This window comes from Camarhynchus parvulus, chromosome 4A (genome assembly GCF_901933205.1).
Source record: "Camarhynchus parvulus chromosome 4A, STF_HiC, whole genome shotgun sequence".
NCBI lineage: Eukaryota > Metazoa > Chordata > Aves > Passeriformes > Thraupidae > Camarhynchus > Camarhynchus parvulus.
This window is the reverse complement of record NC_044600.1, coordinates 2450853-2477288: the sequence shown is the minus strand read 5'-3', so window position 1 is coordinate 2477288 and position 26436 is coordinate 2450853. Positions and strand designations below refer to the sequence as shown.

General features: G+C 41.4%; 1 protein-coding gene across 4 annotated transcripts in view; it reads left to right on the top strand.

Moving 5' to 3' along the window:
• The window catches only part of PCDH11X (protocadherin 11 X-linked), a 420711-nt gene that overhangs the window by 184774 nt on the left and 209501 nt on the right, over positions 1 to 26436 (top strand). For all 4 annotated transcript variants that reach the window (XM_030967927.1, XM_030967925.1, XM_030967926.1 and 1 more), the window contains one exon: positions 9225 to 9296. In XM_030967927.1, the coding sequence (XP_030823787.1) occupies positions 9225 to 9296 (72 nt within the window). The remainder of the gene's footprint in view (positions 1 to 9224; positions 9297 to 26436) is intronic.

Below are 26436 nucleotides of genomic sequence, written 5' to 3'. Positions count from 1 at the left end.
TGACAATATTGACATTATTTTCCTTAATCTGCTAGGATGCTTTATTTTCTGCAGAACAAACAAGAGGGGATTTAAAGTGAGCTTTGGTTTTGTGAGTTCATTGTATGGCTTCATCTGCTGGCCACAAGGAGCTGGTGACCTCTGCCTCTGCTGCCTGACCCTGCTCAGAGCAGGGACAAGATCACAGAGGAAACAGAGGTAGCTCTTGTATTAAATATTTAACATCGAAATTTAATATTTAACATTTAAATCCAACCCAATATCTGGGCCAAGGAGCCTTGTAATGATATCTGGAATATAAAGATAACACATCTGTGTTGTAGGAGCTGTCCTGAATGTCCCTGGGTGGGTCTAGAAACCCTCCAAAGAACAGAGCCTCACGCTGAGCCTGCCTGATTTGCACTCCTGTCCTGCCCACATGCCCCAAGGACACAAATCTGCCACACTTGTGTAGGCACTCAGGAGCCAGGGCAATTGTGCCACTGGTGGACCTTGGCCCCAGTCTGTCAGAGCTTCCAAAATCTCGTTGTTCAGTGCAGCCTCCAATGAATTTTACGCTCTCTCCTTCCAGAAAAGCAGCACAGCAGACTTTATTATTATATAGGTCAGTCAGAGAAATAATTTTGTAATGTTATTATTTGTTATGTTTAGCTGAAAAAAAACAATGGTTATAAATTTATGATTCTTCTTGAAATAGAGTGACTATTCTCTTGACAGCAAACTGCAGCAAAACGTGTGACATCAAGGTAGAATTTTTCCTGTAACTTCAGAAGGGATTTCTAACAAAGAGTGAGGATGGGTTTGGCAGAACACAGGAGAGTTGGGGGAAGTGTGAAGGGGCTTGGTGGGCATCTGTGGTGGCACTTTCCCAATAAGTAAAAGGGAATATTTGTATTGCTCTTCTTGATGGGAGGCTGTGCAGAGCTGTCCATGGGAAGGGAGGAAGCAGCAGTGAGGCTGACAGGCACCAGGTTCTTGCTGGTCCAATTCAAATTCTTATGGATTTTACTAGAAAAATGTGGAGCTTTTGGGCTCTATCCTGACCACATGTCAAGTGTCAAAATACCTATAAATTTTTCCTGAGCTGTGCAGCTCCAGCCCACAGACATTCTTGGCTTAAGTGGGCGATGGATCCTCCTTGCTCAGATGTGTCCTGGGGCAGCTGGAGCCACTCTTACCCCCTCAGGGACTTCCACCTGCCTCCCCCTGCTCCTCCCTCCTTTACAAGTCACATTCTTTGCCTCCACTCTGAATTCTGTGCCATAGCTTAGGATAGAGGCTGAATAATTTACTCAAAGTCACGATAAGGAACAATAAAAGCATTTCCCAACATATTTCTTTATCTCTTGAGGGATCATTTATGGTCTGAGTGCCTGTTGTGGACACACTCCTGCCACCTGAAGAACAATCTGACTTTTTTATTTTACTTCATCCACTCAGAGCTACAATATGTACTAGAAAAATCAAACATACTTTATAAGACGAATAGTCACAGCTGGGGATAAGGAATATAAATAGGATGACATCAAATGAAAAGAACTGATGATCCAACAAGGCTTCTATAGATCATGTTGTCTAATGTCAGGAGAATTGCAGATTAGTCTTGCTGCTCTTTATGAGTAAGCCTATTTATCAACTTTCTGGAAAAATCTAATTTAAGGTGGCACATTTTCCTTAGTTCTGCCACACTTCAAAGCTTAAAGTGTAGAGGTTGGTCAGCCATTGTGCCCTGGCTGTAATCACTGTGTGAGATTCCCTTTCAGGCCTTTCTCCAGCAACCAGGTCCTCGCTACTCCTGGCTGGCTCTGATAATGTAATTTTGGTTTGCTTGATTAGTAAAAAAAAAAAAAACAGGAAGCCTTAGCTTTTAACAACTTTATCCAATTCAGACTTAATGTTCAGAGAGAAAGAGCAATTTAAATTGCAAATGTTCTTTAGAAGAAGCTGGATTTCTGTAAAGTATAACTTAGTCATGCCATAGAGAAAGAAGATGACAAGCCCTAAAAAAACCCCACATTTGGACAAGGTGGATCCAGGCAGGGGCTCCTCTGTTTTTCCTGAATAACCTACAGAAAGAGAAACTATTTTTATGGCAGGATATAACAAGAGATGTGAATTTTAACAACTCTGGAGGAAATATGCAGGAATATAAAATTTTAGTTTTGCTACCGTGTACTACACTTTTAACACAATGCTTTATATCCGAGCCACAAAATGGATTTGTGTACATTTCTATTCCTTCTTTAAAAGCTAAGTAGAGCTCAGACAAGTAAAACAAGCTGTTTGATATTATGTTCTTTTTCCCCCTTTCTCTTGAAGTAAGAACACCTTAGCATCTAATGTCACATTAGTTTTATATATGTAAATACTTTCAAGCCAGAACATATAGTGTAAGCATATTTTATCAGCTATTACCACTAAGATTTTTACATATATGAACTAAAAAGAACTCAATATTTGTGAAATTTGAAAATTTTTTTTTTCCTTTAAGACTATCTGAATTTGTGGTAAATCCTCTGTTCTTATATCAGGAAGTATTTAACTGCGCATTGATTAGGAATTTCTTAATCATATTTGAAATCTGGGAAACTTGTTTAAGTTTATAAGCAATGATGTGCAAGATAAAACAGAAGGATAACACAGTTTCTGATTGTCATTTAGATGTAATAAAATCAGTTGTGCAACAGTCTTCACCAGTATATCCTCTCAGGCATTTCAAATTGCTGCTGTTCTTACACGAAACTTTAGGATAAGTCTGTGGAATTCCTGTGCATGACATTCTGAAAAGACCAGGGCTGTGAATATCTCACCTGTTTGCTTTTAAGTCAAAAGCTTTCATGTCCAGAAAGCAATATTTAAATTAAAAAAGGAAAAAAGAAAGAAGGAGGTCATTTGACATTACTACACTGCAATCAGAATTGTGTAGAGGAAAAGAAAATAGGAGAAATTTCAACAGACGCTGCCTTGGAGCTGAATACACTTAAGCATTTATATCACCTGTTCAAGAAAATTGACAAGCCACAATTTTAGTATCAAATTCCTGTACCAACTTGCAGATTTGGTGGTCTCAGTCTCTTGGGTTTTTTGCAGTTTTGCTGCTGCTGGTTACTGAAGACCTGGATTTATTCTCTGTTGTTCCCCCTTTGACTTTGTCATCATGTGGTGTCTGAAATCTGCATTTCTCTGTACAAGAATTTTAGTGAGGAAGATACTGAGTAAGATGGCAAATACAAATAGCAGGTGGAAAGAATTTCTATACCAGTGTAGTTATTCTGTGCTGTTCCATGTGAACTGGATTTGATTTACAATTAAAAGTATATATATATATATATATATGCTTGTAAGATTAGTGAGCATTTTAATTTTTAATGCTACATACGCTATCTGACATATCCCTTGGGATTCACAGGAAATCCTTTCTCCTTGCATAAAACCAACAAGATGCATTTACCCTAAAATTACCCTTGAAATAGATACTTTTTTCTAGTAGTATTTAGAATAATTTCTCCCTAATGACATCTCCTTTGTGTACAATGCTTGATGGCTGAATCCTGAAGTGCAGATTTGGGTTTTTTGCTTACGGTTGGGTTTCTTCACAGAACCATTAAGAAAAAGCATTTTCCCAGTGAAGATTCACCATGTAGGGATGGATTTGGCTGCTGTGTAGAGAGCATTGTTCTTGTGTGGATGACCTCCTTGTGCAGAATGATAGTTTTATCCTTCTCTACATCATTATGTTTGCTGTACAGAAATCCTGCTGTGCTACATCATAATAACATGTAATCTTCTTGCTCAGTTTAGCTGAGATTTAAGGAGCCGCTGCTCATGGAAGCAGTTTTCTAAAGTCTGATCTATAATTTACCAGAATCAACCAGGCAAAAGAGCAAGAGGCTTTATAAGAGGGATACAGCCCTTAAAACTCTTAAATGAAGATTAGTTTAAAGTTTTACAATCCGGTACAGAACCATCTGGCAAATCTCGTGTCAGGCTTTGTTAAACCCCTGAGCATTCCTGGTGTGCTGCACCCCACACCCACACCCTGCCTTTGCCCTCCATCCCCTGCCCTGCACCAGCTTTGCCCAGAGATGTGTTAGCACAAAAGAGGGAAATAAAGGAGCCAAGGGCTGATTTCCCTGCAGGAACAGCTGGGGTGAGCTGCACCTCTGGAATCACCTCCTAATGCTGGATGTGCCCTGGGGGATTTATTGCATCTCTCAGGAGGTGCTTGCAAGGTAAAAGCTGCCTTGTTGGCAGCACCATTAGGGACTTGCTGGGTGAAGTTGTCGCTTTTGAGCCCAAGGAATGGCTGGGGGGATGCAGAGCCATGCCACAGGGCATTTTGGTAATTCCAGAGACGGAGCTGCAGCTGGGACAGCAAAACAGAGCAGAGTGGAAGCTGTCAGTGGTGATTCCAGGTTGCTGCTTAGTCTGGAACGCTCCTAAGTTACATTTCAGGGCTCTAGACTCGTGGGTTCCTCACTGATCTCTCCACAAAGGGGCTCTTATCTGTATATTTATTTGTATTTAAGTCCTCTGGCAAAATTCAGACCTTTTCTTCCTGAACACAAAACAAAAACCTTCCTATAGGAATCCTTAAGGACATCTGCATTTCAGCTGTCCCGTGGCTTTCTTCATATAAAAATATATGAACCTTGGAAACTCAGAATAGAATAATTTGTTTTAGCAGTCTGTGGCATTAACTTATATTATTGTCACTAAAATTAACCCTTCTGTTCGCCTTTCACATGAAGGACCTTGGGAGGACTGCAGGAATCCAATTACCTGAAATCAACTTAGAGGCAAGGGGGAGGCATTGTTAATAGAGATAATCTCCTCCTCAGCTTACAGGGCTCCTCTGTCTCTGTGCAAAGACATTCTGCCTGGACAGTAAAATCAGTGTACCTGATTTCCTGAATAAGTGTGCAACAGAAAAGTAGTGAAGAGTGCACTTCCTGTCTAAAAATGTAGATTTTGGCAGACAGAAGTTGCCCCAAACAGATAAACATTTGCAATCCCAACTATATGAATATAATATAACATAGCTCATGTGCAACTTAGAAAATGTCTTTTGCTGTTCATTTCCCAAATTTCACTTCAAGTCATAGAAGTGTCAGCTTGAAAGCTTGTTTTATACAGTTTGGGGTTTTTGGGGGTTTTTTTGGTTTTTTTTCCCTTTGCTGTAAAGTACAGGGCTGGGACACTTGGAGTCAGACAATTTTAATGCTGCCATAGCAGTTTCCTAAGGCACCAGAGAAAAACGCATGGTATTACCTTGGAATTTCAGTCTGCTTTTGCTACTCACAGCAATCAATAACCATTGGAATTACTGGTGGTAGTATCTGCCTGGATAATTGTAGGGCTTTTCCAGAAATGAGAATAGGTAAACAAAAGTTGTCGTGTTGTAACTTTTTATTTTTCATTTTTAATTCTAAGTCAAGATTTGCTTTAAAGAAAAGCCAAAAGTTGTCAATAGAGAAGGAGGATGGAATGGAGGTAACATCCAGCTGAGCCAATCCAGTATTTAGTATTAGAAGAAAACTTAATCAGGTTGAGTTATGCCAGATTCACTGAAGATCTCCCCTCATGTTTCAGAGTGAGGACCACTCTGAAACACCCAGATCCATCATTCCATTAAAGACAGAAATGATATCTGACTTAAAACACTTTCATAACCTTTAAAATCTGCTATACAGTTCATTTTCTCTGGTAGGTTTTGGAAGCCTGGATATTACCTGTCAAGTTGTCATAAGTAATTATATGTTTGTTAACTTATTGCTTCTAATAAACAACAGGAAATATTAATGATGAATTTAATTTTTCCCTAAAACAATATTTAATAACTGCTTTGATTAAATATTAAATCTTTCTTTTGCTGTTACAACCAGAGAAAAAAATCCAAATATCAGCAAAATATTTTGTGCAAAGTCTTTTATGACCTGGTTATTATTCTGGACTTTATTGATTACTAACACCACTGATCAGGGCAATTTCTAGGTGGACAGGTGGAAGACTGATGGGACTGGCTGTATGATGGCACAACAAACCAAAACTTTGTTCCTATTGAAAATACCTGAAAATTGGAGTTTATGTGGGTAGACAGGCCTGGGGAGCAGCTGGAATTATTGCATTTCCTAGTGGATGAAAAGAAATAATTCTGAGATCAAGGAAACCTTTACAGCCAGCAAGGTTTGATGTGGTTCCTCTGTTTGTGCCTTGCTCAGTGCCTGTACCATAGCAGAGACACAGTGCCAGGTGATGATTTGGGGCAGAATGGGTCTCCCTGGGCTGCAGCAGAGGGAGAGGGCTCAGGAGGAGCTGGATGAGAGGGAGGAGCAGGAGGAGTTGTCTAGGTACCCCCTGTGCTGGTGGAACAGCAGCTGGCTCTGGCAGATGTACAGGTGGCTCTTCCAACATAGAAAAAAACATATTTATTCCACCAGCCAGGCTTTCCTGCTAGAGAAACTGCAACCAGTGTGCGTGCAAGGGCTGGGGGAGCTCTACTGGCACTGCTGGAACCACAACATCATGTTCAGGTTGAGGTCTTCCATCTTTGATCCAGTCCAATTCCATCTTTGATCTCATCATGGCCAGAGTTCTCTTGCACGTGTAGAACTTAAATGTCAACTTGAGGAAGAGGAGGGAACGTAAACAAAAGCCTGTGGGCACAGTGCATTGTTTCTTCAGGGGATTTGGGAGCTGCAGAAGGCTGTAGGAAGATGCTCCAAGCTAAACAAGGGGATAAAGGCTTCCAAAAACTTCCCACTTTTACTCAGAGCTTCTTTACCTGTGCTGGAAGGAAGAGGCTCCTGTGAGGATTGTCTCTCATTACCACATCCTTCTTTGAAACAGAGCAAAGAGAACTTGAGGCTAAGTGCTGCTGGTGTGATCCATTAGCAAGGGGTGTGTGTATCAGCCAGGGTGAGCAAGGAGCTCTGTACTCCAGGTGTAGCTGCTGTTGTAGCAGGTGGTTCAGAGCAGGTATCTCACCTGGAGAGGGGCAGGAATTGCCTCTTGGGACAGGTACAGGCACTGGGTGGGTGCCAGCTGTCCCTGTGGGCTCACAGCCCCTGTGGGATGAGTTTGTCCATGGGAAAAGTGACCATACAAATCCCCCCTGGTTCTCCATGGCAAACCAGAGCTGGCTGTGGAACAGCACTGGACAATTGGAGTGAGAGCCACAAAGGTGTTTCCTGTGTGAGGAAAGCCTGCAGGGGTAATGGAGCTGCTGCTTGGTTTTGTCCTCCTTCCCTCCAGGAGCAGCAGTTTCCCTGGAATCTGCACTACTCTCATTCTTTCTGTGTGCTGTCATTATTTCCTGATATTTTATCTTCAGGCTGGGGTGACAAGGTCTCTTTAGGTGCAGGGCAGGGGGAACTTCAGGAAGTAAATGGGGCCAGTCTGAATAAAATTCAGCATTAAGTTCTTGGAGTCTTCATTAAGCCATGTCTAAGACTGAGAACATGGTTTCCAGTGTTACCCAAACACTTCAAGTGCTGCTTCACCTAAATGTACTTTTACATCTGTTTTCCTTGCATAATCACTTGTTTATTCATTTTTCTCTTTGCCCTCTGAGTGGACAAATGTTGTATAAAGAACTGGTGTGAAATGCGAAGGAGAATTATTTCTCAAGAAATAATGTGATTTTTAACATCCATTCCTGGTAGGCTGGCCCATGTGGAATTATTATGGTATCTTTAGCATCACAATTGATATGTTTAATAATTTTCATTGTGTGTTTTGGTCCCTTTGATGGCTGATGATTAAAGCAAGATTATAAGGTAGACTACATTTGCTTTTGAACAGATGAAAAACACAACCTTCCCTTTACAGATGCATTCATTTTAACTCTTTTTAGCATTCACTAAATCTGTGGTTATTTCTTTTCACTTTTGAAATGCACTTATTGTTCTATTTCAAGAATGAATCATATTCCATTGCTACCCCAAAATACAAAATAACAAAAAAATGGTAAAAATTATTGCTTGTAATCTATTATTACAGGCAATCCAACCTGCCAAAACACAATTGCCATTTAATAAGGTGGTTTTTTGAAAGAAGCCCTGTGAATGCTCCATGCAAACTGAAGTTGCCCCCAAATTGTGTATTTAAAAAACAATGCTTCCTTTTAAGCAACCACAGTTTGTTGTAAATGACAAAAACATCCAATGGCATCTCTCTCCTTTTCTTTGTCAATCTTTGCAGTCTCTATGGGCATTTAGAGCACTCTGGTGTGGGACCTGGATAATGTGATATTTGTATTAGATGTGGTTAAAGGGTAGCAAATTAGAGATGTATTTTAGGAGGAGGAAAATCTTGGTGCTACTTAAAAGTATTTCAGCAGAGAATTTTTGTTTTAATCTTGTGAATGCCATTGTTTCTGTTTTACGACAGAACAAAAACTTAGGGAGAAAGAAAATATGAGACTTGTATCCTTTACAGCAGTGTGTGAAATTCCCTCACTGGAAGCACAAATGGAGAAAATTAAAAAGTGACAACATCCTGTTCCATGCTCAGTCCCAGTGACCAAAATCTTGTGCATTTATTATTGCAGTAGAGTAATTAGATGTTAATAAAGAATTGCAGGATGTTTTGGTGTTGTAAAAAAAGAAAATGCGAAGGATCAGAGTGTTTGAAGACCACTTTAATCTATTTGATTAGATGGACTTTTGATATGGGGTGGTTGTTCTTAGAACATTCCAAGTAGTGGGAAGTCAAGGAGACAGAAAACCTTTAACTGCTCTGTCTCCTGGCTCCAGCTTGAGGATTAAGGAATGACAAGGGCTCTCACCTCAAAACATGGCTCCACATCCAAATAATTCAGCCTTTAAAAGTGTTTCCCATAAATTCCTTTTCTGATTCATCTATTGAAGTTGCAGTGAGCATAACACAGCATGGGCAGGAAACAGGGGAGAAACCAGAGCTGAGTTCCCTCTGAATTTCTGCTGCTGAGCCTAACTCTGGTGGCAAATAATTTCATATTCTCAGCTGAATTTTTTACCTGTATGCACAGATGAAAGTGTGTACTCCCACACCTTGAAAGACACAGCAACTCTATAAAGTTATTTAGCTGGTAGGAAAAAAATGTTACAGCCTACTCCAAATGTGTGCAGGGAAGCATTGATCCATTATTGTATGGAATTTGTACCTGTTTTATTCCCTCAAGGGAAATTAATGCTGAATGCGGACTGAACATATCACTGACACATCTTTTTCTCTCCCAAAAGCACACAAAAGAAGTGGGAAGGCCACAAACTCCTTTGAAAGAAACAACCTTGGAGCCCTGGACTCAGCCACAGGTAGGCTGGAACAACTTTTGTGATCACTTCTTTTCTGTAGGGGTGGTTTCTATAAGTATTTATGTAAATTATCTGCAAAAAAGCGTTGCAACAAGTTGCTCTGTGGATCTTCTATCACAGGTAAGAATGGTTTGTTTTGGTTTTTGGCTGCCCAGATTATTGATGGTCCCCTTTGAGTTAAGTTCTTTTTAAGGGAGAAATATCAGCATTATCCTGCCTTCAACTTGTGCTTAAAAAAATTTTGCAGAACTTGACAAAACAAAACTATTTTGATGGTTTTCTTGGTGTGTCAACAAACTGTGAGCATCTGGTGTAGGAATGAAGTGGTGAATGTTTGTTATTTTGGGAGGGAGGTTTGAGAGATCAACCTTTTGCTTCATGAGGACTTAACCAAGAATGAAACAACAATCAATCATGCAAAAGGCAATGCAGAAACATGGATATTAATATGCAATGTTTCTTAACACAGAATGGGTTTGAATATTTTGGTGTTTGTAATTGAAAAAAAGAATTTATATAAAAGTTTTATGTGGAGGATTTCAGAGCCCTTTCTGCTGTTTATTCCCTGTGCATCAGTGTGTTGTTGCACATGGAGTATGTGGCTGCAGAGGTGATGTGAGGCAATGAAAGAAGCAGTGAAATGTGAAATCCTGAAGTTAGCTTTGTTCTAGAGGCCTCTACTCCCAAAGCTTGTGGCAAATACAGTGTAGGAATTGAGAAGCAGAAATGAAACAGCTCTCACAGCTCTGTTCATGCCTGAGTGCATTTCCCTTTAGCAGGTGCCCTGCTGGCTGTGCAGGCTTCCACAGGCCAGTCCATACAGCTGGCTAAAATACGGAAACTCTCAGCTGAGAAACCCTTCCTGCAGTCCCAGATACGTGCTGCTCATGTTTGTGCATGCAGAGAGGAGATTTCTGTCTGTGAACCTGCAAGCCTCGTGTTGCAGGGCAGTCCCTCAGCTGCTGCTCTCCAAGGCACAGGATTTCCCCTTTTCCCAGCGCAGGGTGCGCTGCTCCCAGCCCCTGCATGGCCAAACCCTCCATCCAGGCAGCTGCTAATCACAGCAGTTAAACCCCATCGATCTGAGTCTGCAATCAATAATGTTTATGTGCAGTCCTGCGGGGGCTTGCTGTGCTCCTCAGTTGGCAGCAGGCATTAACCCTTCATGTGCAGGAACAACCTGCAGGGAGGTGTCTGGTCCCAGCTGATGGGGCATTGATGGGCTCCTCCTGTTCCTCTCCTGCAGCATTTCCTCACCAGGAGCTCGGAGTTGGGGCTGGGTTTGGGTTCTTTGAGAGGATTTTGGCTTCTGAGTTGAGAGAGGAGCTGTTCAAGCAGCTTGATGCTGTGATTGTCATTTACGCATTTACGATTGTCATTTACGATTGTCACATGAAACTGGTGCGTGAGCGTGGGTGACACAGGTGAATTTTGCAGCCACTTTTCCTTGGTGGCTTGTGTGACTTGTTGCCAGCAGTCCTGCCAAGGAAATATTCTGTTGCACTGTCCCAGTGTTGATGGGAATCCTTGTTCTTGCTGGAACAACAACAGACCATCACCATGTTGTTTGATTGCTGTTGAAATCTGCATTTGCCACAGGTTTAATAACCACAAAGATTAAAATTCATAAAATATTTTTATCATTCCTATTCATTTCTTATTTAAAAAGATAGTCTGTTTTCTAAAACAAATACATACAAAGAAACTAATGCTAATATGCTTTTTTGTTTCTTGGAGAGAAGAAATGTAATCAACAAAATCAAAAACTGCTGGAACCATTAGTGTAGCAGAAAATTAAATTAGTTGATAATTCTTTCATGGTTGTAATTCTGGCCACTGCAAATCCCTCCTTAGGTATTTTGTATAAAGTGAGTAAAAATTCATGGCATGGATAAAAGCTTTGTCTATTTTATGAGCAACAGGCAAATGATCCAAATGGTGCTCATAAAGCAAATGGTTCCCAACTCTAAAAGGAGGAGAAATGTATTTAAAAGCTGCTGGAATGAACAACAAGCAAAGCCAATTCCTCTGCACAAAAAGGTGTTAGTTCCATGGGAGTTTTTTGAGTCCCCCAAACCGCACACAAGGGAGAGTCTCACTACTTGTGTCTATTTAATAATAACAATAAAAAATCATTTAGTGTGCTTGGGCTGCTGTGGGATGAGTTCTGCCCAGAGCAGGGTTTGTGTGCAGGGCCAAGGGGCAGTGAGGCAGAAAGAACCACATCTGGCCCCTGCTAGCAGCAGGGGAGAAGCTGGTGCCCATTAGCAGCAGGGCAATTTCACACAGAGGTTACAGGCTGGGGAAACAAAGATTTGGGATTTCTGCTGCCATGGCTCCTACTTGCCTTATTTGCTCAAGGTTGGATCTTGGAAGCAGCCAGGTTTTGCTGGGAATTTTGAAACAGCTCTGCAATTAGACAAGAAAAGAGCTGTAGTGCTTTGTCAGGCTCATTTCTCCTTTTTTGTGGTGGGGTTTTTGTTCTTGGTTTTACCGTTCTGTTTTTTAGGGGTTTTGGCTGTGCTTGATTAAGTTCACAGAGCAGTATGACATTGACATTGTGGGAATTCTTTTTTCATGCCCGTGCCTTTTAACTTGTAGTTTTCTGCATCTTTTTTTTTTTTTCTGTGAACTCAGTGAATGGAAACTGATGTTCCTGCCTGGAAAATAAAGTACGAGAGACTTGTTCCGATAAATTTGGGACAGGACCTTTGCAGATAAGGAACACGTGTGGGAGTCGTTGCCCAAATAGACTTGTCATTGGTTTACAAGCTTTATTTAAATGCTAAATACCGTGTATTCCTGTGGTTGTGTTTTTTTGCTGCTTTGCCTGATTAAACATTTAGCTGATAAACCCTGTCAAGGCTGTTCAGAGCTACTGTGGTTAAGATTATGCATTTATAGTCTCTAAATTTACAGTCCATTATAGGCAGGACAATTTAAAATCAAAGTAATCTGTGATTGTTTAAATTTCTGAGGCTGCTGCTGCTGAATTTTGTGTGGCAGTGACATGAAATAATATTGGTCACCATGGTTCTGAATCAGAAACAAATTGTATCTTCCAGCCTTTGGCAAGTTGGGATTGGTCTCAGGAAACAACTGCCAGGATGAGAGGAAATGGCCTAAAGGTTTGCCAAGGTTTAGATGAGATGGCAAAAAAGAAAAAATTCTTCACTGAAAACACTGGAATTAGGCAGCCCAGGGAGATGATGGGATCACCATGTCTTCTCCACCCCTAAAACCTCCAGGATTCTGTCATTAGTGGGAAGATGACTCTCGAAGGAGACAACAGGGATTTACCATTTTCTTCTTGAAAAGGAACAATGCTCAAGTTTAAACTGCAGAAGTGGCAAACAGTGAGGTTTGCCAGCATGACAGGTACAACAAAACTCCCACTCTTCAGTTGCAGAATATTTCTGATTTAATTTCTTTTTGGTGACTCCTACATCACTGTCTATTATGTGTCTCTCTGAAGTACTTCATACAAGTGGTTCCTAGAGGCATTCAACAGGATAAAATGTGAGAAGGTGATGATAGTGCTGTAGCTTTTTATTTGTTTATTAATTGTAAGAGCTCCAAGTGCTTTTAGTCACTGAAGATAATGGCTTAAAAGTCAGGATACAGCTGCATTTATCTTCCTGGCCCAAATGTAGCATAATTACTTTAATGAGCATGTTAATTTATCCCCTCTACCTTGTGCTCTTCCTCCTTCACTGCTCACTGTCTGTGGAACCTGAGACAATGATGACCCTCAGAGTTCTCTGGGAGGGGTGAGGGTCTGAGGATGATGATGTCAAATAAATGATGTGTGTTCAAACAAACCACATCTCCCACCAACAAGGCTTTATTACCACCTGCTGTAAAGCTGGGGTATTCCACAGCACTGGGCATCAAAGCAGGAGCAACAAGATCCACCCAAATACAGCCATCTGTGTCTCAAAAAGAGGATTCTTCTGAATCTATAGTTTTATTTTCTCTTTATTTGTGTGCAGCACACAGTCCATTTTTATTTTTTTTTACTTTTTTTTAAGCAAAATTGCTTTTTCTGAAAAGGCAAAGCCACTCACTCAAATCTAATTACAAATGATAGAGTGTAGGGGAGGTTTTTGCTCAATTTTCAAGAATCACTTTATAATCTTAGAACAGTGGATACAACATCACTAATCCAATATTTTAGCAGTAAATACATTTGATGATGGGAATTGCTGCACTAATCTTATATCCCTCCATAGTATAGTTAAGAAATCCACAGGGGGTTTTACTAATCAGTTTTTGTAAAGTAAATCAAGTCGTGTAATTCTGGTTGCCTCCAAATGCCCAGCAATGCAGGCACAGCCATGTGCAGCACTTTCTGTTCTTTTCATTGGTTTTGAGCCCTAATCTGCAGCCAGGCTCTCCCCTGAGCATTTCTGGACAGAAAAGTCTCCAAGCACCCTCTGACAGAGATGTCTTGTTAGGAGAGCTGGCAATTCACCTTGTTCCCCTCAGCTCCTGCTCACAGGCAAAAAGCTGCCAATAATAAATATAATCCAACCACATTTGCTGCTCTGCTTCTGATAAATATGCTTGAAGGTACTTATTTAAGCACTCTTTTTATTGACAAGTGAGATATATTGCAATATGGCCTGTGGTTTGATCTTGGCTTTAAAAATATTCAAAATTAAAATAGGTTGTTTGTTGTTTTTTTTTTAATTATAAAAAGAGTGTTTTAAATTAAGAACAAATATTAGCAACTGTAGTTAAATATTTGAAGAGAAGCAATTAACAAGAATTCAGTGCATATTTTGTTCCCATAGTTCTTGGGTATTGAATTATTGTTCGTGGAGTCCTGGTGTGCTCTGTTTGCTTAAGTCACAGCTTGAGCCTTTAGGACTCAAAACCAGTCAAAGTCAGAATGAAAACAAAACTTTTTTTCCTGGTTTGGTGTCTTCAATAGAAACTAGCCACCTGAACAGATTTATACAGTCTATTCACACGCAGGTTATATGCAGTATTTAGAATCTGTGTGCTCAAAATATTCCCATTTTATTTGGTTCCTTAATAAATTCAAATATTCTTTGAATATATTTCTTATGTAATGGAGCTTCAATTGTAATCCTGAGTGCTAACACAAAAAACATGGTAAAATAAAATTAAAAGAAACACACAAACAAAAATAGTAATAAAAGACCAGATCAGAGCAGAAGGTGTGGGGATTCAAAATGAAATTAGAATTTCTTACATAAATTTCTGAACAATCTTAAAACCTGATACTTGATCTCTTCAAATGGATGCCTCCCAAGCTTGAAGCCAACTGGAAGCAGAGAGCTGTCCTGGTGTGATTTGAGTATCTGCAGGAACGAAATAACATTTTATTGAGAAACTGAAGAGAAAAGAAAACACACTAATTATCCCTGACATCCTGAACAAATAATGTATCCAGAATTCAGGGCACAGTTCTGGAAGGTGACTCTGAAAAGGCAGTTTATGGAGTGGAAAGGGGCATTAACAAATCCTTGTCTATTGATAGTTTCCCCTGGTTCCAGTTAATGGGGAATAGAACACCACCAACTTGCCACATATAAACCAGTATATCAGCCTGTAGTAGGCCACTGGGAGTATTCAACTGTAAAATAAAAAAGGTAATTACAAGATGTTTGCAAATAAAATCTTAATTCTAATTAAATCAAGACTTACTCTGCAGCGGAGCAGGGTTGCTGAGGTTACCTGGCCAACAGGCAGAACTCTATTTGTATTAATCTAGGAGGATTTCAGACAGACTTTACTATGTATAAAATATTTTTTTTTAAGATCCTGATGTGCCATAGTGCATGGCAGTGGAGGTTAGTCTCTGTGTAGCTGAAAAGTCACTCAGAGAAAATAAGGACAGAAAGAAGCCGGCTCTCAGAGCAGTGAGCACTGAATTTGCTATTGATTTCAGCAGGGGAGACTATTACAAAAGCAGAATATAATTCCCATTTCATTTAAGTTTAGCTGTCTGTTTTCCAGACTGGGTTGTGATTCCATGATAAAAAACCTCTCAATTTGAGCCAATATAGAGTTCTCTCCTGAGTTAATTAAAAGCAGGGAGGCCTCCCCAGAGAGTTCCCATGCAGCTCATGGGGCTGGATCTGCTGCGCTCAGCCCTGTCACACTGCGCTCCCACAGCCCGAACATCCAAACTGCTCAAGGGGAAATCAGCCTATAGCAAAGGCTCCAGGTCCTCCTTGAGGTATTTAAATCCTTTCTGAGTCATTTGCCTTGTAGAATGTCTCTTCCCTTTTTGTCCGCTGCCGTGACAGCGATGCTGTCTGCCTAATTCCTTTGGCTCACACTGTTAAATCTTTTCTTTCCTCTTGCTCCTGACACGTCAGGGCTGCTGTTACAGACTCAAACAGAGGTGCAAAGAGGAAAGGATTGGTAGGAGGAGCAGGAGCTCAGCTGTAGAGCATCACCTGGGCCCCCAGCCCAGTGCAAACAGGTAACCCCAGTGCAAACAGGTAACCCCAAAAAGCTGCCAGTGCCTCGGGCTGGGGCTGCAGGGGGGGAGCTGTGCTGCTCAGAGCAGCCAGGGCATTTATCTTCCTCTTCCTCACGCTGAGCTGGAGGAGATGGGCACTCAGCAGTGAAACAGTGTTTAGAAAGGACAGGTAGACAGCTACTCCTCCATCTCTGGAGATGCACAAAGCCCTGTCAGCGTCGGGGTAAATCACCTGGGCCTGCTTTCAGAAGATGTAGATGAGCTCTGTGAGGTGCTCAGTTATCCATGGGGATGCTCAGAATGGTTTTCCTTTTCCTTCACCCCCTTTTGGCCAGGGAGCAGAGACATCCCTGATATTTAGGAGAAAATTCTAAGTATCAAAACCATTAAGTGCCATTGGACTGTAACTAACTTGCTGTAAGTTGTGCTCAGCTTGCATAAATCTTCAAATTGGGAACACAAAGGAGCTGGGATTGATGGAGGTGTCCCTTTTCCAGTGCCCACCTGGCTGTCACTGCAAGGGGAGGCAGGAGCTGTGCACAGAACAGATCCATCCTCTGCCCTGCTCCACCAGAGCAGGGATTTATGCGTCTGGGAGGGAGAGGAGCAGCTTGAAAAGCCCTTGGAAAACATGAACATAATAAAATCTCTCTGGTGTTGTGCTTTAAATCTTAAAAATGGTATTGGCTTCCATGCAGATCTTAGCATGGAGAGTGTTTGAGGGAAAGCTTTTGGAAGTTTTGCGTTTTTAACTCTTGGTTGATCACCTGAAGTTTTCTTTCCCTGCACTGTTTTTAGGAAACTTGTAACCATCTTTTCCTGGGGCTGGTGTTGTTGGTTGGTTGGTTGGTTGGCTTTTTTTAAAGTAAACTTTTCCAACATTTAGTAAGAACATTGTGTCTTAATTCCTGATGAATTAGTGACACAAATTTTTCATTGTGGACAGCAAACAGAGCCATAAAATCTTGTCCCAGGCAATGCCAGAAGGAGGCACAAAGTGCACTGTGAGCTCTTCACCTGCACGGGTTCAGTCCAGTTGTGATTCTGTAACACTGAATGTTTTACCTCTGCTCACAAAGGATGGAGGCTGAAACACAGTGTTGGGGGACAAATTATTCATAAATGCTGTTAAGGCTCCCAATGCACACCCAAACTGTCTCTCACACATCTTCAGCGTTGAAAAGAGATTTTGCCTGAATTTAGTTAACTGAAATGTGGGATTTCACCAGTCCATTAAGTTGTGTGATTATTGTTTTGTGTCTTAGTGGAGATGGTGGCTCTGGGTTGCCAGGTTGCTCATTCTCTGAGGCAACTCCTCATCTGCAAAATCATTGTTTTTCTTGAAGGATATTTTATGGTCTGATTAATTTTTTGGCTGAAAATTGTTTCATATGAAGCAGACACACTCCAGCGTGGTGCCCCAGTGCCTATAAGGTAATGGGTATTTTGGACTCATTCAATCCCAAATGAGATTAACACCACTGCTCTCTCCATCTGCCTTTGAGAAAGAATCCAATAAATAACGAGGGGAGATTATCAGAGTCAGAATTTGCAGTGGGTTTTAGCTCCTGAAAGAAAACAGGGGCACTCCCAGAGGGTGCAGGTCGCTGCTGTGCCATTCAGGGTGCCTGTGTTGAATCCTTTTTAGGGCAGTTTAGGGCAGTAGTGCCCTTTAAAATGGACATTTCTCACTCCTTAGGCCTCTGAGTTCACTGGGCAGCAGAGCAGCATGGGGCTTCTTGCTAAGAATTTATTGGCTTTCTTCACCTAGAAGGGATTTCAAAGCAGAGAAACAGTGACGAATAAATTGTGCTGTGGGCACTTTTCCTGCTCTGCCAGCTTTTGATTGCAGATTGAGATGCTGAGCTGGGAATGTCAGAATCCAGGCTGGCCACAAGGCTCCCCTGCCTGTGTCCCCTGCTCTGCATCCACATGGTGTGAGGCGTGCAGGGACACAGGTGTGCCCTCTCACAATTAGTTCAACAAATCAGATCTTGCTCCAGATCTCTTTTTTTTCCCTTTGTGCTGTCCCATTGCATATTTCTATAAAGCAGTTATTGGTTTTCAGGCCATAGGAGTCCCAGCCCTTGCTGTCCCTCTGGCTGAGCCTGCCTCTGTCACTGCCCAGCAGCACAAGTTTGTGCCACAGTTGGAGGCAAATTACAGGGAGTCACAAAGAGATGGTGGCCTGGACTCCGTTGCCACTGAAATGCTGTTTCCAGCCTCCATCCTGCCTGCTTGGAACTGAAGGACACAGATGAACAGCAGAATCTATGTGCTAGCTCAAAAGTAGGCTGAAAACAGATTTGTATAATTCAGTATTTGTCTTTTCTTAGGAAATGAAATGGTTTTGGTTGGTAGCTAACTCTGCCTTGAAGAAGGAAGGGAGTTTTTCAGTGTGTATCATCCTTTCCATGGATGAACTTCTTCATTTGGAAGGCTCCTTCTTCCATGCTGTTATGAATGCAAACTGGTTTTTGCTGGAATTTTACAAACTTGTTTTAATTGAGTTGTTTATGAAGCTAAATCAGGGGAAATGCCATTAGAAAAGGGTGCCAGGCTGCAGACAGTAGGTGTTGGTGCTGCAGATCAGCATCTCTAGTTTGGAAAATGATCAGCAAAACTTTCCATTTTGGCTTTGTTTTGAAATGCCTTTGTGCCTTCCCAAAAACCACAATTAATTGTTGTGCATGGTGCTGTTTTCCCAGCTCTAACAGATACTAGAAATTTCCCAGACTCAGAAAAGAATTAATGTTGCAAACAGTCTGACAGTGGTTGGTGTTTGCTGTGGAATTCATCATCCCTGAAAAGATGCATATTCTCCTGCTTTGTTTGGAAATCCATAAATTTTCCCAGTACTTTGTAATGCCCTGGATTTCACTATATATCTGCAGTACAGATGGTGTAAACTACCAACTGAGGCAGAACTTGCACTTTGTTTTATTTGTCATGCCCTCTCGTTGTGCTGCTGCTCTCCCTCAAGATTTTATTCTAAATTCCTCTTCACTCTTGAGCAAAGACTCACATAAATCCTCAGGTTGTCACCATTTGTGGAAACTTCCCCTGCCAGGGTGGCCACAGTCAATCATTGCCATGGACAAGATGAGTTCTTGGTGCTTCTTTAAGTTTAAGGTTTTCAGGGCAATGTCCTAATCTGAAGTGCTGTTACCAGATTAATTAATTACTTATTACCAAAGTACTTTGCGCTGTGGGACATTTTTAGTACTCAGTTATCTGGTAATATTTCATACTTATGCTTTATTCTCTGAATTCCTTCACTTATCTCCCATTGAGAAAACCTGATTTTTACAGCAATCCTCTGCCATGTACACGTTAAAATTTTCTCCTTCCCAAGTTTTATTTTAAGGATCATTTCACAGAATCAGTTTTATTTAAAGGATCATTTCACAGAATCAGTTAGCTTGGAGTAGATCTCTGTGCTCAGTCCAAGATCCATGAAATCTTTGCCATCCACAGTGGATTCTGATGTTTTTTCTGGGCAGATTTGGTTTCCCTGCTGAGCAGCCTCCCTGGGAGTGGGTGCATGAGGCACTTGGATCTCAGGGAGAACAAAGCTCTTGGCTCTTTTCAATTCCAATTGTTTTTCCTTTAGCTGCTTTCACACCTGTGCCTATCACACAGATCTCTGCCTATTTAAGGAAAAGTGAGGATTCTTTATGATCTGTTTCATTCTTTCTGTTTCAGAACTTACAAGTGTTGTGACTTGGAAACATCTGAACTTTTTTTTTTTGGTGAGGAGCAGCAATGAGAGAGGGAAGAGCTTTTCTGGCTTTCTCTTTTCAGAACACGGCTGAAACGCTCAGCTTCTGGGCTTGGCAGCTTTACAGCAACTTGATAAAATAAAAATAATCGTGCCATCACTATTTTATCTTCCTCCTTTCAGATGTGCTTCCTTCAGAATTGCTTCTTCCTTTCATATTTGTGGCACTGTGCTCAGCAGCGTGGCAGGCTGTTCACAAGCTCTGCCAAGCTGAGGATTTGAGAGAAAGTAAACAACTCAGTTGGAAACAAGGATAGCAAGAGTTGTGGGGACTCTAAGAAGCAGAGATATGCTGCTGTATTATACAAGAGTTCACTTAATGGAAAAATGCTGTTTTCCCCTTCCAAGGAATGAATCTCTCTCACTGGCCATTGTGAAATAAGCCAGCCGTGCCCAGGACTCTGTGCAGGCAGCTTCTCTATCAAGTGTTTTTGTAGCACTCATCCTGACTGAGGGGAAAAAAGAGGATTTCTGGCCTCCAGTTAGAAGATAAAACAATATTTATAAAGAAAAAAGGCACGTGCTAGAACCACCTAGAGAGAGCTGATAGAAGGAGCTGGGAAATTCCCAAGGGAGCTGCAAGATGGGCAGTAATTGAAGGAGCCTTTTCCTTTATGTAAGAAAGTTTTTCCTCACATATTCCTCAAATATTAGTTTACCTGCAAGTGGTATTTATTCTGTCGGCTACAAATCCGTTAGTGATGCCTTACTCTGGCAGATTTTAGTTTTTTGCAAACAGGAGTGATTTAACTCAGCAGCTTCTCAAGTCATCTGTGTATCACTCCTACCCTCACCAAACAGCAGCGAGACGAAAGACAGTTCTTAATTATCTTCCTAGAGAGGAGGTGGGGCTTAACTATTAAGAAACATCTTAAAAACATTGTCTAGGGCTGTTTTCCTGAGGAATAAACTTGCTCCTTTTATAGCAACTTGATAAAATAAAAGTGATTGTGATGCGGTTGGAGGATTTCCCTCCTCCTGCCTCTTCTGAGCTGTTCCTATGTTCCATGTCTCCACAATCTGAGAGAGATGAAGCTCAGATTAGACCCCAGAATTATTACTTTCTATTTTGAAGTTCATCCTCAGGTTTGTGAGGCCCTGAGACCTCTCTATTACTTTAAGGGACTGCAGGTAACTCATGCTGTGTGTTTTGCTGAATTAATTCAGCCTTCTTGGAAGCTTACTTCAGGTCTTCAGGGATAGGTTTTCACTGAAAAACCTTAACAGACATTTCTATCTTTTTTTTCCAGTGATATCTCTTTGCTGTAGAAACCTCAGGATGTGTCTGACACTGTACATTTCACACAGTGCACACCACTTGCACTCAGATATCAGAATTATAGGACAGCATGGCTTAAATAGGCAGCTGTTAAACTTACCAACTTTTTGGGCAGGAAAATTCCTGTTCTACTTTTGTATTGTCTTGAGAGATGGCATTTTTAAATGGGGCGAACCCAGGTATATCTTAAATGTGTTTTAATAAGTATGAAAACATTTACACAGGTCCTTACTTGGTGATCTTCCTTTTCCAAACCAAACTGCCTTGGAAGGGAAGGTGGCAGGCAGGGTGGGAAGGAGGGAGTGCAGAAGGAAGAGCACAGAACAGCTTTTCTTGTGCCGCTGCAGCACAAACCTGTGTTGGTACATGGGAACACACAGAGCAAAGAATGCAGCAGAAGACCAAACTAAAAGGGCTGCAGAAAATAAATGCTTCTGAATTAGTCTGTTTAGCCATGATAGATGCCTTGTCAACCTGCTGCACCTAAAAGCTAAATACATGGGTTGGAGAGGGGAAAAAAAAGCCAATTGAAGAAAATCAATCATTGGGGTGTAGGCTATTAAATGTTGACAAGTTGTAAAGGCTGGTTATACTGCTCTAAAACTTTGGGGGATAGCAAAAACACCTTTGAGTAAACTTAGACTCTTTAAATCAAAAATGAAAGTTCGTTGTTTTTCTTCATGGCATGATATGTCAGGGGCCAGTATTCTCAGAGACTGTTACACAGTGTGAAATTACTGGTTTACTCAGCTCTTTATATTTCTGACCTTGAGATCTGGATCATTATAGTCGATGCCCCTGACAGAACTGCAGAGTTCAGAACAGGCTGAGGTTCTGCAACAATAAAACTCTGATTTTTTTTTTTTAGTTAAATAATGAGCAATAATGTTAAGGCAAAGTGGAAGTCAAGTAACTGATTAATTTCATTCTGTAGGGAACAGTGCACAGAAAGGCCACTCAGCTTCTCCATGTTTTTTTTTTTTGTTCTTCAGCCAAAGAACTTGCCACACAATTGCATGAAAATGCAAACTGAAGTCCTAGGGAGACAATGCTTCAGACTCCTTGGAATTGCTTCCTTGAAATAACAAAGCTTCCATTGATTTCTACTTCCCCAGTATGTTTTAGACTGTGAGGTTTAAATTGTTTAAATTTCTATAGAGAAGAGACAGAACACACAGGCTGTGTTAACAGCATAGAGACCCAGGGCTCCAATGGCCTGTCCCCTTGTTATTGATCTGGCTGGGTTATCTGGGGCTTCTGCCTCTTCCCAGGGCTGAGGACTGGAGATCAGCATGGACTGAGGGAGTGAAAAGGAGCTGGTGACCAAACTGAACTGGGACAGCCCCGTGTCCTCTTGCCAATGCCTAGGAATTGCACTTCTTACGTTAGAATAAATTTTAGAATAAACCCAGGGTGCTGGGTGATGAGCATCACCCAGTTGTCATCACTCAAAGGCTTCCCTCACTGGATCTGCCAGGGAGAAACAGGAAAACAAAGAGCAAAACCCTGGTGTGTCTAACCCTGCTGTCACTAGAGGACACCAAATAATATGACACACACACTGCTGTTCTCAAGGTAAAAATGGAAGTTTATTTTCGGACTCCAACATTTATAGATTTCCCGAAGTGGCAGTGGATTGGAGGGTGACAGTGCCACCTCTCCAATGACACTGGACAAACCAACAGTCCATCAGATTTCTCCTCCTCCATAAAAGACTGCAAACAATAAGGTATTCACAGAAAGTTGGTTACAAGAATGCAAACATCAGAAGGCTTAGAAAAACTTTAAAAATCAGGGTGACACCCTGACTGCTGGTGAATTTTTCAAAAAGGTGGTTTCGTATCCCTTGTAATTTGTGCCCTGTGCTGTTTTTTGCTCTGAGCTCAGGGCTGGGGTGTCGTGGCCCATCCGAGCCTTTGGTACTTGCTCTGGGGGCAGGAGTGTGCTGAGCGCCTCTGGGGTCCCCTGGGGAAGCTGCTCTGGGTCCCCTCTAAGGCTCTGCTGGTCCTTGGCTCAGCTTTTACAGGGCAAGGGCAGCTGGGTGTAGAAAGTACTTGCTCAAATCATTACTCCAGTACTCTTCTGAAAGTCCTTCTGGCAGGGAGTTTGCCTCAGAGTTAGCCACAGTCTCCTGACACAAAGGAGAAATTGCCTCCAAATAAAAGCCTGCTGGATATGATCAATCTTCCATAGCAGCAGAGAGCAAAAAGTTATATTTGTGTTAGATGGCCTATTAGTGACTCCTGGGCATGGCTGCAGAGGAGCCAAGGCTCCTCTGTGCACTGGAAGGAGCTAAATATAAAACTGCTAATTAAGCCCAGACAAAATTAATTTTATGGCGTTTCCTACAGGTAACATGCCATGGCCGTGGCAGATTTTATGGAGAAATTAAGGGCAGATGAAGAAATGGCACTGCTGTTGTGCATCTGGTTTTCCTTGCAAACAAATACAGCAGAATATTCAGTGGTGACCTTACCTGCATGAGGCAGGAGGAATTTTTTTAATGGTAGTTGTGGTTGTAAGGGTTTTCCAATGTAATTGTAGTTGCTGGTGAAGTTAGCAAGGAGGTGCAGAAATGCACCTTTTTTTTTTTTACCTGCCAGAGCCCATTCATTTCAGATCTTGTTAGTAAAGCTGTAGTTCAAAAGGCAAATTCAGAGCACCAAGAGAGCAGGGCTGTGCTGGGTATCCAGATATCCCTCCCTGACATGTTGGTGTGTGTCACCCACAAGGATTTACAATCCCTGTGTGTTGAATGGAACTTTAAAATTACTCTAAACCAAAGAATTTCTAAATTTGTAATTGGATTTTGTGTTTGTTTGTTTTTCTTCTGTTAGTTGCCTACTTGATGAAATTTTGTTTTCTTATACTAATTGTTGTTCAAGAAACCCAGATTAGATTTTCTTCTTATAATGACTTTGGAGAGGCAAAAGAGTCAGGACACTCCAAATATTTCAGGCAGGCAAAGACAGCTGGAACTCTAGAAATTCCTTAAATTTGCCCACAATTTTTAGTCTACGTTCTTTAAATTCAGGGAACTGGAAAAGTTTAAGGACTTGTTTCACTGGTAAAATCTTTACTTTAAAATAGATCCTTGATGTCATGCATGAGATAAATCATAGCAGGGGTTGTTTTGACACTCTGGAGTGTTGTTATATTATGCACTGGTTTCCCAAGAGATCTTAAAATTTAACAAGCAGAGGCCAGTGTGAGTAATGAAATGAGGCAGCAGTGCAGCCATTTCAATTACACTTTTATTGCACAGCCATTCTTCCTACAGTGCTCCAGACTTTTTGCAATGCTTACCAGAGGATGAAGTGCTTGGTGGGAAGGAAGGGGAGCTCTGATTTTTCTGACCAAGTGGGCACTGTGGTTTCCACTGCCTTTGGCAGCAGGGCTGGGGCTGCAGTGATTTGGAGAGAAGGGATGCTCTGCTTAACTTGCATGGCTGAGATTGCAATTATCATCAAAATTATAATATTTGGTAATTATTAATATTGTTAGAAAGAGAGGTTTAGGTTCCTCTGGTTTGTTTTGAAGGAGATGTTTCAAGTCTGTGCTTAACAGTGATTACTTTTTCCCTCCTTCCCAGCAGGCCACTACAACAGCTTAATATTAAATCATGTTCCTTCTCTTTTTTCACTGCTTATCTCACAGTTATCTGCTTGTACCCATGAACTATTCCTGGCTGTTTAGTTCTAACATAGGCTATCATCTAGAAAGGCTATTAGATTTTTTGAGGAGTTCTAATGTAACTTGTACTTCAGATTGTGAACATAAGTTCTCTTTTCATGCCCACAGACAGCAACAAGCACATTATATGAAATACACAGTAGAAATAGAAATACATGGGAGAAATAGAAATGCAGAGTAGAAATACATGGTTAAACATCTGAAAGTTTAAAGCATCTGTCTCATTTATTCCATTTTAGGGAGCAATTTGAAGGCATCATAAGGGATTCTATTAAAGTGACTTTCCATTTAGGACTGCACTAACAGCACCCGGCACAGGAACTCCCCTTGGGTTACACAGCACTTTGAACAGCTTTTGTTTCTGGAGTGGATTTATCTTGGGGCCTCTGCCTGCTTTAGGGTGGGTACCTAAGGGTGGCATTCCCTGCACCCTCAGCAGTGGCCAGGGCAGGTGGCACCAAGGGCTCTCTGGGCACATTTTGGACAGGGCAGGGTCGCCCCTGCTCCCCTCCCTGGAGCTGCTGCAGCATCCTGGTCAGCTGGGGCTGATGTGGGGTTATTAAATTCCCATCAGAGCACACCAACCCTCACTCTAATGCAGTGCTATTAGAAATGTCCCTCAATGTCTCAGATAATTGTTCATTTAGACCACCTGTGTCTTTCTGAGATTAGCAAGAAGGGAATGTATTTTTCCTCCTTTTACCAGCAGCCCTGTTAAACCCTTTCCTGAATGGAAAACGATTACAGGTCTCAACTGACAAGCTACAATTTTTTCAATTCCTGAAATGTCATTTATAATAACAGCAATGACTAGCACAGCACACCTACACTATCTGTGTTGTGAGGGAACTCTGATTAGGATTTCAGCTGGTACCAAGGAGGGAGCTTTCTTTGCAGAAGGAGGCAGTTGGGCTGCTATTCATGTCCACAGCTACTCTGGCTAGCAACGGGTATTCACATTTCTTCTAAAAAATAGATATAAAAATTTGACAGCATAAATGCAAACTGATGGAATATTATTAAATTCTTCTGATTAGAAACGGATGTGCAACATTTGCCCCTTACAGAAAGCATTGCCAGCCTGTGGTGCAGTGAGAGCATATGAGGGGAAAAATTCAATTTTAGAAAATGCAAAGGAAAAATTATTTTTTTTTTCCTCTATTTGCTATTTTTGCTTTGAGGGAAAAAAAAACCTGCAAAAGGCTGACAGATCTAGTGTTTGTGAGCAGAGCTGTATTTCTTTTCTCTTTTAGGCAGGCTTTTTGTTTTCTGCTTTTTAACTAGCACATGTTAAAAAAAAAAAACCTAAACGTGCCTGGAGCTCATGGTGCAGGTGGAATAGTTCTGGTGCAGGGGCAGCACTCTAAAATTCAGTGAGTTTAGGAGCTGCATGCCCAGGTGCCAGGCTCTAAAGTTCCCACAAAGCTCTGACCATGGCTGTGTCATGAAGTTGCTTTTTTGGCGCCTTCCCAAACCCAGGCACTGCAGGAAGAGTCTGCAGGGCTCAGGAGTGGCAGCTCCTGTTCTGCTCTGTTCTGTATTTACACAGACCTCAACAAGTGTTGGGCACTCTGATCTGGAATTAGCCTTTTTTTGTGCACCCCTTTTTTACTTTGCTTCTGAGCTTAGAAAGGAGCATTTCTGTGGGACAAAAATGAAGTGAATATCTTGATGCAAAGAATTCCAATCAAAATTGCTGCTCAGCCATTTAGCCAGCCAGCCTGTTCAATTTTGGATGGATGACACACTTCTCTGCTTCCTTTCACTTTTTTTAATCATTCTCATAAAATACACCACTGCAGCATAAAGAATGTTCCATCTGACAATATGCATACGTATTTTCCAGGAATAAATTAGGACATTTCCCAATGCTCCAGCACATCACTGTTTAATATAGGCCAATAGATCAAAGGCAACCACTGTAGTT